This window comes from Bos indicus x Bos taurus, chromosome 6, assembly GCF_003369695.1.
Source record: "Bos indicus x Bos taurus breed Angus x Brahman F1 hybrid chromosome 6, Bos_hybrid_MaternalHap_v2.0, whole genome shotgun sequence".
Classification (NCBI taxonomy): Eukaryota; Metazoa; Chordata; class Mammalia; order Artiodactyla; family Bovidae; genus Bos; species Bos indicus x Bos taurus.
In genome coordinates this window covers 17,404,234-17,416,495 of record NC_040081.1, presented here as the reverse complement: position 1 = coordinate 17,416,495, position 12,262 = coordinate 17,404,234, and the positions used below count along the sequence as shown (strand labels likewise).

Below are 12,262 nucleotides of genomic sequence, written 5' to 3'. Positions count from 1 at the left end.
CACGGTGAGGGTTTTTTCCTGAGGGAGGGTCATCAGCCTTTTGTTAAAAGAGGGAACTCTGTTTACTTAATGGAAATCAACTTTCCATAAAAACCACTGAAAAGGTACCAAGCGAGCCTGCCTCACAAGCTCCCAGGAGAGGTCAGTAGACAGAATCCGCATTCCCACCATCCTTCCAGGAGAGATGGTTAAGTGTTTGAGTGAGGAGGGGAACGAAGAAAGGCTTCTTCCTGGGAGGAGTCTTGATCGGTGAGCTGGGAGAGGCCCTCGGTCTGTTGGGACCTGCTAGTTTGTCCCGGGCCCTGTCCCCAGCTCCAGAGTCCTGTGCCCAGCGCCAGAGTGCACATAGAAAGAGCCCGAGGAAATCCTCAACAGCTGGGAAGTTGTGCTCCCGAGGCGCGTTCAGGGTGGAGTGTGACTTTTTCTAGACTCGTTAAGAAATGCAGGAGAGGAGTAAAGGGTCTACTGTTTGAGGGGAGCATAATAATGCTATATGTGCAGCATTTTATGTGCTTTCATTTATCTTCACAACTAGTGAGGTAGAAATTACTGCTCCCATTTCACAGATGATGAAACTGAGTTTCAGAATGATGCAAGGTCAAAGAGTGTTCGAATCTGAGCCCAGACCCACCCGCTCCCAAAGCTGTGCTCTTTCTAGTGGCCCCCTGGCTCCGCCTTTACTGCTTTCAGGACCCGTGCAGTAGGGGCTTCTGGTTACTGTAATAGTTGGTTAAACTGTCATGTGGCATAGAAACGAGGCTGTCTTGGCGCTTTGAAACATTGAAAATGTACAGCTTGATAAATGTGTGTGATAATCCAGGGTGAGAAGGAGCGAGCTGGTGACTTTACGTAAAGATAAAGTTCACAGAAATTCACTTGTTGTCCGTTTTTCTCTCTCCTCTGACAGGACACGCCTGGGTTTATCGTGAACCGTCTTCTGGTGCCGTACCTCATGGAAGCAGTCAGGCTGTGTGAGCGAGGTAGCTGTCCCCGCCCGGGCCGCGGGCAGCAGGCGTGGAGGCCTTCTGTGCGAGGGCTGGGCCCTGTGGAGCAGGGGAGGAGCTTCTGTTCTCCCACTCCCGTGACTCAGCCTCACCCCGAGCCCGGCGCCTTTGTCACTGTGTTCCCAGGACCCCCTCGATTCCCTTGGAGGCTTCGGGGGTGACTCTGGGGACTTCCCCCTCAGCCACCTCCAACTACAGTCTCAGGCAGAGCAGTCATAGGCCAACGTGGGTTTCTATCCTGGATCTCTGGCTAAGAGGTTTATTGCTTAAAACGATGACAGTGATATAAAAATCACTGGGCTAGGGAACCTTTGAAATTCCCTAAGGTTGTAAAATTGTGACAGGAGATAGGAAATTTTAACAAGATTGTAACGTGACAAGGAATGTTTCTGACAGTGGTGTCGGTCCTTCCTGAATGATGTTATGATGCATTTTTTTTTTTAACCTTAAGAATGGTCTAAAATGGTTTTTCGTCAATACTGGTAGATTGACAAAGAATGATTTTCCCTGTTGTAGAAATAGACCTGGGACATGATCCAAGGTTAGAAAATGTCATGTATCTTCCTGCCTACCTTCCCTATGGCATTTGTGGAAGGTAATTGTTTCATCTCTGCTTCAAAGGCAAACAGGCCTTAATAGGACTGAATGAAAAGCAACTGTAATTGTTTTCAGTTACTTCATTCACAAATGCTTGCTCCTGAGAATGTCATTTTTGAAACAAAGCATTTATACCAGCTCTTCTAGAGAGATGAAAGCATATTTGCTTCCTCAAAATCTGCTTTAAATATTAAAACTTTTCTCTGTGTTTTATGGAGGCATTTGCCTCACTTTTGCTTCAAGATCAAACCAACACTTCTGTGTTTTTCTATCAACAAATACATCTAATTGCACCTCAAAGACAGCATGAAGCGTTTTGCCCTCCTTTGAAAGACAGGGGTTTTCTTGGTAATGTAATGTTTTAGAATATAGCATATGGGTGATCCACCTCTGAACGGTGTTCTTCTCACTGACACATACTGTCACTTTTGATACATTTTCACCTGAACCGCGTGTCTGGCTGTAAGTTGAAAGTCACTTTCTTGTCTTCCACTTTCCTCCCATCAGCAGTGGTCCTTTTCTGTACAGATGGATCCCTCTGACCTTCACCATCATAGCCACCGGGGAGATGAAACTGGGCAGGGGATCTGACCCCAGGGGGAAGTGCTTGTATTTGCCCTTGGTGCTGCTTCAGTGTGCTGGAGGGACTGAGTATTGGAGTGGGTGGGCGCTGTTTCCTGGAAAGCCGCTCTGTGGTCTGGACTCCTCAGCCTCAGGCTTCTTACTGTGTCCCTTCTGCCACCTCACGGTTCTGCCAGCGGCAAGCGTGCTCACATGCCCGCCTGCCATCCCATTTGCGTTCACCTGCTGGAGTGACTGAGCTGCCTCCGTTCTCCTTTGAAATCTGAGAGTGTTATGGATTACCCTCCTTCACCTGCCATGTCTGTTCATTTGTCACTTGACTCCCACCTGTCATCTAGTCTCCCCCTGCCAGCCTGCCTGTAGTGCGGCTCCTCAGGCAACAAGGGATCGCACTTAGCTTCTGCCTTTTCCAAACTGCTCTCCTCAATATCGTGTTGTCCAGGAGGGTGAGGGGACAGTGCATTCCATTTCTGCACGGCAGCAGAGTTGGACCGTGAGGGCAGCTTAGCCCACCCCTTTCCGAACGCATGGTGGAGAACTTCTCTGTATGACATTATTTTGGTCAGCTTATGTGCTCTTAAAAAAAAACAGCGATATAGACTGGGTGGTATATAAATGACCGCAATTTATTTCTCACATTTCTGGAGACAATAGTCCAAGACTAGGGTGCCAGCACGATCGAGTGTCTGGTGAGAGCCCTCCTCTGGCTGCAGACCGCTGACTTCTCGTGTCCTCACATGGTAGAGAGCGGAGCGAGGAAACCAGCTCTCCTGTGACTCTGGGAAGAGCTCTGCGAGCTCCACCCCCGTGACTCTTCAATTCCTACAAGGTCCTACCTCCTTATACCACTGTATTTAGGGAGTAGGGTTTCATTGTGAATTTTGGGCACATAACAAATACTTGATATACCTGAGGTGAGCATGCCTCTTAAGACAGGTGGGCGGAGCGCTGCTTTGAGTGGTAGGGGGTCGTCGGAAGGATGTGTGGGGTGTTAGAACAGAGAATCCGCTCCATCACTGTCCACTCGGGCCTCCTGGGCAGCTGAACAGCTTTCAGAGTTCACAGGCCCTTAGCGGTGCATCTGCCAACTGTCCGTGGGGTCTTGGGCACACTGCTGCCGCTCACCACGCTCCCTGGCTGTGGGCCTCCTTGCTCCTGGGTCAGGCCTTCCTCCGCAGTGCCTCGCAGCCTCTGTCCTCACTCCTGGTGCTGCCGGTGTTCCCACTGTAATCTCATCCCTGGGGTCAGGGCTCTCTCTGCAGACCTCTGAGCAGGCTGGTGGCCGCAGCAGACAGCACTTGCTGTCGGACGCCACTGACGGGTCAGAGGCAGCTCTGGCAGGGTGGTGGGGCTGTGTGGTTAGCTTTTCTTGGGTGACACCTGGGAGTGTCACGAGCCTGTGCCCCAGTCACCGTGTGACCTCCTGCTCACAGTGTCCCTGCCGTGCTCGGGACACGTTCAGTGGTTCCGTCGGAGCCTACCGGATAAGTGCCCTCGCCAGGGAGCCTTCTTTCTCCTCACCCTCTGCCTTCTTGTCTTGCCTCACGCCTTACTCCCACCTTCTCTCAAGGCCCCACTGGACCGTCCCCAGTGCTCCAAGCTGGATGTAATCTTAGTTGTTGTCATAACTCTATGCTTTGCTTCTGCTTTAGGGCACATGCCTGCCGCATGGCGCACATCTTTCTTCTCCTACTGTACTCCGTTTTCAGTGTTTGGGTCCTCATCTTCATATTTCCAAGGTGCTTGTGTAAGTCAGGCTTTAGGTAGCTGCTGTTGGATAAAAGAATGGTGGCTGCGCTGAAGTTCTGATCCTGTTGCCTGTGACCCTGGTTTGTTGTTTTGCCAAGAATGGTCGGTAGGTGGTGCTGATGATCCAGCAGAAGAAGCCTATTTGGGCAGGTCCCCAGTTCCCAGGTCTGTAGAAGAGCTGGGAGTTCACTGAGGATGCTTTTCTTTGTCCAGAGTTAGGGGATAGGGAGTGGGGGTGGGGGGCCCTATCAACCTTCTAAGGTTGATGCAGAATTTCGTGTATATGCACATTTTTTTTGGAAAAGGTATCAGATTTGAAGTGCTTGACTCTAAAAATTAGGAATTAATGATCTAAAGCATGATACCATGTTTAACTCCCACTTGGCATTCCAGTCTCTTTTATATATTTCTCTCTCTCCCCCCTCCTTTTACTCTCTTACTCAGAACAGAATTTTTAGAATTGTGCTGACTTTGTAAAACTGTTCAGATTTTTTTCCCCATAATGTGCTATGTCTTCATATTATTTTTTAGAAATAAAATAGTCAAGTGAGTCTCTGAATCTAGGATAACACTCTTGACTCTAGGGTTTATTGTCTTTCCTGAATATTGATTTGATTAAATGGCTTTAAGGTAAGTTGGAACCATTATGCTATGAGATTTCTATCCGCAGGAAGCTGATATTCTAATAAGGGGAGACAGCCTATAGCAAGTGAACCAATAGATAACATGTTAGGTTGTGACCAGTAATCCTTGAGAAAGATAAATATAGGGGGTCTAGGGGGTGGCAGGAGTCCTAGCCTGGAGTCTTGATAGCTCTTAGGTTATGTGCAGAGAGGAGGGGAGTCTCTGATGCTCTGGCACCTGAGCAGAGGTCTGCAGATGTTGAGGACAGGATCCCAGTGCAAGGAGCAGCAGGAGCGAGCCCCAGAAGCATGCTAGGCTTGCTTCAGTGTTCGGCCTCTGCACCGCAGAAGCCTGGGAGCCTAATGAAATCCTCTCAGCAGACTCTTTTATCAGCTGCCATGTGCTTTCTCATTCCTGCTTTGCACATGCTGTTCTTGCTGTCTGGAATGCCCTTCCCTGCCTGCTCTTCCCTGGGGATTCTCTTCAGGACCATCAGGACCCATTCCTGGGTAGTGGTTTTGGTGAAGTCATAGCATTGTGAGTAAACCTCTCCATCTTTGCCCACATAGCCGTGTGAATCTTCCTGAATCTTCAGCACTTGTTAGATGAAAGTTTTGGTTTGCCCATCTGAATCCTCACATTAGATCATGAACACTGCAGTACTTGTCTTTCTTTGTTTCATTCCAAGTCTCTGGTGCCTGATACATAACAGATATTAAACAGAAGTTGAATGAATGAGTGAGGCTGCCTGATAAGGCTAATGTCTGTGTGATCATTTTTGCTCTCTTCTGACCTGAAACTCAAATCATTCTAAAGAACTTCTGGTTGACTAATCAGAGGAGTACCGATAAAGTCACCCAGGAGAAATAATTGGTTGGTATTTTAATCATCCTGAACCACCTTGAAATCCTTTGGCATTATCTTAGTACTTCATATGCTTTTAAAAATAGAACGTTTATGCCTGTTTAAGTAGTTCTTGTTCCTCATGCCTAAAATATCTGAAATATTTAGGTTGTGACGTCCTCTCAAGTTTTTTAATCACTTTTTTTATTTAGCTTTGTTTTAACTGACCATTTCTTTACGCTTTGGAACAAAATTCTAGACAGACACTCGTTACAGGCTAGTTGTGCTCCTGATGTTGGAGAAAGGGGACAGGTTGCTCTCTCTAAAGACCTCTGGTCCACAGACATTATGTGAAGGATAATATTCCACAGAAAAAGCACTTTGGTTCTTGTCTTAGTTTCCTCAACACACTTTCAAACTTGAGTGGCAGTTCTAAGTCAGGTTTCGGCTTTTCTTTAAACATTATCTTGACTAAAGAGTTTATTTGTGTGGGATTTCAAAGGAATGACTCATTACTTACAAAACCAAGAAAGGTAAAAAAGAAAAGTATACATACAATACATAGAAAAACATATAGCTTCATTGTTTCCTTTTTTAAAAAACAGTCCCTTTATCAATCACAAACATGCTGTAGCTTTAAAGGATTTTTTAGTAAGTTATTCCAGAGAAGGAGAATCCCAATGCATTAGAAAGTAACTAATGTTTCCCGGCCTCTGGGGCCTTCTCTCTCCACGAACAGAATGGTAATGCTTGAGAATTTACCTCACAGAGTAACTTCATGTAGTAGCTTTGAAAATCTTGCTACCTCTTAGAAAAATCTTACCCAAGCTGGAAATCCTGACTCCAGAACTTTGTTGAATGTGCATGACATGTAGAACACTGGTAATTCAGGGACTAAGCGCGGACAGGGTGACCATGGGAAGGGTGGTGGTGGCTCAGTGCTGCCCTCTGCTGCTTAGGTGAAGCATCCAAGGAGGACATCGACATGGCGATGAAGCTGGGCGCTGGCTACCCCATGGGTCCGTTTGAGCTTCTCGATTATGTTGGGCTGGATACTACGAAGTTCATCCTAGACGGTAAGAACTGGAATTCCCTGTTGTCTGTCTAGAGTTGAGTTGAGGTAGTCTCTTTCAACTGTGAATTAAATTAAATGCCTATTTAAATAGATAAGGAGCCTTAGTAGACCTTCCAAAGTCCTGTCCCACCAGCTGAAAGAGTCAAGTAACATGACTGAAGGAAAAATATGACTGCCTAGTCTCATAAGGTAACTTTAAAAAAATCTTTCTGTTTTGAAAGACTTGTGAATTCATAGGAAGTCCCACATTCAGTGAAATACAGCACAGACAGGGCCTGTGTACCAGTTTCCCCTTAGGGTTGTATCTCATAGCAGCCACAGTGATAGCAGAGCCAGGAAACTGGCATTGGTACACAGTCATTCTGTCAGGCATGCTGATCTGTGTAGCCACTGCATTCAAGATGCGGAACCATTTAAAACTGTGTATTCATTTTACTGTAGTGGCTACTGAAGTTGAATGTAGCTCATAGTACCAAGTTGTACGAAGAATACCTATGGGAAGGAGCAAGGGGAGGTTCTAGTGGAAGCAAGAACTTTATGAGGATATAAAATACCAGTAGCAGCAAATTCAGATTTTTAACATGCCTGAAAGTCATTTCACTGTGTCACTGAGGGGTCCAGCCACCAAATTAATGGACACCTTTGGCATCAGCTATTTCCAGGAAGGGGTTGGATGAACAGAAGGGCCATGGGAGAGCTGGGCCTCAAGCGAGACACGGCTCAGTGGTGCAACCCTGCTTTGAGGCTCATGTTCAGCCTTCCCTCTGCCTCTGCGAGTCTGGAGGCAGAGCGTGGGGAGAAGGGTTCCTACTCTGACGTGGGAGAGGCCCACGGGCCTCACTCATGCGACTCAGGCCAACAGACTCACCCTGGGAATGCTGAGATGTAAAATAAACCCAGCACTTCATCCTAAGCTCTTTTTCCCTCTCTCAATAGGTTGGCATGAAATGGACTCAAAGAACCCCCTGTTTCAGCCCTGCCCATCCCTGAATAAGCTGGTAGCAGAGAAAAAGTTTGGCAAGAAATCTGGAGAAGGATTTTACAAATACAAGTGAGCAGCTTCCCTGGCTCGAGGACGAAGCCCCGTAAGCACATACCAGCAGCTCCCCAAGTGCCCGCGGGAATGGTCTTTGGTCAGATGTTCCCTCCCACAGCACGATCTGTTCGATGTACGTTTTGATTGTAATCTATCTGAATTAATCATTTACAAGAGTTAGAGTAATGGCAGATTCCTCCACTGAGAAGCTAATTCCCTTTCCCTTTTTCAGTCTGTTCATTTCTGTGTATCTTCTAAAAAGCTTTACACCCTTGGTGCCTTGGAGCAGACATTTCTTTTGAACCTGTTGTTTTCATGAAGAGTTGCCAGAACCTGAATTCGTTTACTTATAGCGAGAGCATCCTGTGTCCATTGTTAGCGCACGGGAAAGTCTCCAGCCACTGACACTGTGTTGTGTCTGTGGAGGCTGCGAGGCAGCACCTGCCTCTTGCCTTTACCGGGTTATCTCCTGCCTGCAGCCTCAAGCCTTACCCTCCTTTGGGCATGATGTCAGGTATCATGTCTTGATTCAACTCATCATTGAGATGTTGCTGCTGGATTAGTGGGAAGATCTCCAAGTGCAGGAAGATGTTTTGTTCAAATCCGAAATCTGAATGATTATTGTCTGTCTCTCTTTTTCCCATGAGAAATCATTGCTGCAAATTGACTCTAATAAAATGCAGTTTTTTTAATCTGTGAAAATTTGAATTGAAATAAACATGTATAATTTAAAATCATAATATGTTTAAATGGTTATAAAAGTAAAGGCTGGTAATTTAGGCGGAAGCTGTGCCGTCTTCGGCCTGTGGTCGCTTTTTTGAGTGGCAATGGTGAGGAAGGAGTGGCCGGAGAAGGTGTTTATGTACAGCCTGCCTGTAGCTGTCACTCCAGATTTCTTACCAGGAAGGCAGTAATAAAGGCACAAAAACCAGTTTTTAAGGAACATCTGTTTCTTCTTTGCCAGCAGAAAGAAATAGTGTAACATAAGCTTCTTTTAATCATTGGCTTGAGAAAGTGTCTTCCAAGATAGAATTTTGAGGCTGCAAAGACATCAGAAACCCTGAGGTCCAGTGGCCTCATTAACAGAGAGCTGATGTGATGTGCTCAAGGTGACCAGAAGTTTTGTGACAGAGCCAGGATTAGAACTAGGTTTTGATAAAATACAGCAAATTTGAAAATTTCAAATCCAGACTTCCTTACAGTACTGTCCCTAAAATGGGCATCCTTGTTTGGAATTCTTGGTCACGGTGCTCATGGTTAAGAGACTGTCCTCCACCCATTTCATGATGGATAAAGGGGAGCTTATTAAATTTTTTTACTTGAATCTAACTACAGCATAATGGAAAAATAACCATGTGCATACATTTCTACCACACATAGAACCTGGTTTAGGAAACTTGTAGGTTATTCTTATATTTCCTAACGAAAAAAAGGAAGCACCTGTGACACCCTCACCATTTCCATTACTTAAGGTTACCCTGTGGTCTGACAGCCCCCTGCTCACTCTCAGGCTGGCTCCTGACCTTTGACAGGAGTCCTGGGCTTAGGAGGGGCTTCCTTTCCTTCTCATTCTCTGACTGGACTGCCCACAGGATGTGGGCCCTCATCCTGGAAATGGCAGGGCTCACTCTTGACCACTGGATTCCAGGAAAGAGCAGGCTCAGGGATGTGGCCATCAGCCTGCCTGGGGTGAGGGTGGGGGGTTGCAGCCGTCTCCCTGGCTGACGTTTCTCCGTGTGCCCTTAGCCTGCCAGAAAGTCAGAACACCTGGCCTCTGAATATTTTGTTATTTTCGAAAATTCTCTTGCATGTGTCATGTTTGGGTCTGGGAAGGAATTTTGAACATCTTCTTACACACAGGAGTGGAGAGTGGCTTTCTCAGCCCCGTGCTCCAGTCTCTGCTTTCTCAGGTGAGCACAGCTACTGCCTGCCAAGGGCTGCGAGGGGAGAAGGGTCTTTGTGGTCAGTCAGGTCCTCTGCTTTCAAATCAGGACCGGCTACTGTATAGTCACCGCCTATACAACACACACTATACACCTATACAACATACACTAGTTTCACTTCCATAGTTTGCAAATTACACTTTTCACACTTTGAAACAAGCTTTTGTCTTGACCCACCTTGATTTTAATCCCTTTAACATTTCAATCTAAGTAACCAGTTAAGTCTTACCAAAATACAAAGTGTGGCTGTAATTTTGTGGAACCAATTCTCCTGTAAACAGGCATTGATGGTACATAAATATTAATCAAAAATGCTTTGAACAATGGAAGCATTGCTGCATTTTCAACCCATTTGGTTGTGTAAATTGTTCTTAAAATCACTCAATATTTTATAATCACATTTTTATTTCTATGGCAGAACAAATTTTAACTCCTGAAAGACAGAAAAATCTAATTCTATTTAATGTTTTATTTAAAATGACCAACTATGGCTGTTGCAGAATTAATTGGTATAAATGATGAACACAAAGGGCTTTGGAATTAAACAGACTTGGGATCTAGTGCTGAGCTCCACTCTTTTACCTATGCAGCCTAACCTTGGCGGGGGGGGAGGGGGGGGGCGGTTACTTGTCTTCTGGAGAGAGCTGGCAGAATGGTGGGTCCTGTCCCACGAAGTGGCTGAGATGAAATGAGATGATGGATGTTAGGTGATGAGCTCTCTGCCAGGCTTAATAGACGGATTGCGACCACCTTCCTCCTCTGCGCCCTATTTGAAAGGAAGCCACGGTTCACCTCGAACCTACAGGCTTACAGAGAGCCTGAACTTTTACCGTTGGGGGAGTAGGCTGACGATTGGGAATAGTCCCACGGGTCTACTGAAAAGAGAGTCCTAGAAGTGAAGCCGTGGGGCCACTTCCGCTGCTGCTCCGGAAGTGCTTCCCAATGCGGTGGGCGGGGTGCGGACCCTTCCCGGCTGACCCGGAAAGAGAAACTCGCAGGAAGCATCTAGCGAGCAGGCGAGGCGGCTGTCTCCTAGGTATTAGATGTTTTGTGTTTGGTAAACTGAGGATGATTTAAGACCCCGGAAAAAAGGCTCCTAACAGAGACGGAAATCAGGGCAGGGGTGGTATGCAAACAGGAGCAATGCGAAGACCACTGGTCAGCAAGGCAGAGCGAAGAGCAGGCCTTACACGGACAGGGCTGCGGTGGGGCTGGGTGTCCAGGCCTCGTGCCTGCCAGAAACACGTAGCCTGTTCTCAGGCGAGCGAGCACGTGCCGGAAGGGAAAACCTGAAAGAACTCATAATCACTTGCCTCCCTGAGGTTTAGAAGACAGGAAACAGAAGCATCCCCAACAGACCTGGGGAGTGTTTGAGCCAAGCTTTCTGGTCGCGGTGTTTGAAGGGCTGAACTCTGGAGCCCCGTGGAGGTTTCACCACCTGCTCTTGGGAGGTGGATTTCCAGCGCTTTTCCGCTCGTGTTGAAGTTGCAGGGAAGTGTGCAGGTACAGCGGCAGCCTGCCTGGCATGGATTCGGGCAGGCCAGGCAGCCAGAGCAGGTGCGCCCCGTTTGGTCCTGTGGCCTTCCATCCTCCCGCCGCGTCCAGGGGAGAGGCTGTCTGCCCTGAGTGCCCCCAGGTGATGCTCCTGCTTAACTGGCGTCAGGGAAAAGGTGATGGGTGAGGGAGGGAAGCCGTCATCCTGAGAGGGGGCCTGCACACCTGGCAGAGCTTCAGCAGATGCCCCACATCCTAGGCTGAGAACCAACGCGTGTGGGGATGTTTAGAGAGAATCTGCTGCCCTTTGGGTGGGTGGGGGTCGGCTTGCAGGTGGCCCAGTGATGAAGAACCTCCCTGCCAATGCAAGAGACATAGGAAGACTCAGATTGGATCCCTGTGTCAGGAAGATCCCCTGGAGCAGGGCATGGCAAGCCACTCCAGTATTCTTGCCTAGAGAATCCCATGGACAAAGGAGCCTGGCAGGCCAGGGTCTATGGGGTTGCAAGGAGTTGAACATGACTTTGCGACTGAACAATTCTGTACAGCAAAGTGATTCAGTTACATTTTTTATATTCTTTTTCATTATGGTTTATTATAGAATATTGAATATAGTTCTCTGTGCTATACAGTGGGACCTTGTTGTTTATCTGTCCTCTGTATAAAATCTTACATCCCCTAACCCTAACCTTCCACTCCATCCCTCTCCCACATCCCTCTCCCACTAGTCTATTCTGCTTGTCCCTGAGCGTGTTTGTTTCTTAGGTTCCTTTGTGTTATATTTTAGATTCTACACGTAAGTGATACCATATGGTATTTTTATTTCTCTTTCTGAATTCCATTATTATGAATAACCTGTAAGTCCATCCGTGTGTTGCAAATGGCATTTTGCTCTGTTCCTGGCTGAGTAGTATTCCGTTGTATATGTATATCGCATCTTCTTTCTCCATTCATCTGCCATTGGACATTTGTTTCCGTGGCTTGGCTATTGTGAATAATGTTCCTGTGAACATAGGCGTGCATGTATATTTTTTAATTATCCAGTTTTTTTCTGGATATATGCTCAGGAGTGGGATTGCTGGATCATATGGTAATTCTGTTTTTAATTTTCTAAGGAACCTCCATACGATCTTCCACAGTGACTGCACCAACTTGCATTCCCATCAGCTGTGTAGGTGGGTTTCCTTTTCTCCACACCTTCTCCAGCATTTATTTGTAGGCTTTCTGATGATGGCCATTCTGAGTGGTGTGAGGTGGTACCTCATTGTAGCTTTGATTTGTATTTCTTTGTTAATTAGCAGTGTTGAGCATCTTT

General features: G+C 46.8%; 1 protein-coding gene across 1 annotated transcript in view; it reads left to right on the top strand.

The window, feature by feature from the left end:
• The window catches only part of HADH (hydroxyacyl-CoA dehydrogenase), a 44,531-nt gene extending 36,090 nt beyond the window's left edge, over positions 1–8,441 (top strand). The window contains exons 6-8 of the mRNA XM_027543873.1: positions 908–980; positions 6,359–6,475; positions 7,411–8,441. Coding sequence (XP_027399674.1) covers positions 908–980; positions 6,359–6,475; positions 7,411–7,529 — 309 coding nt within the window. The 3' untranslated portion in view covers positions 7,530–8,441. The remainder of the gene's footprint in view (positions 1–907; positions 981–6,358; positions 6,476–7,410) is intronic.
• Positions 8,442–12,262: the final 3,821 nt, after the last annotated feature.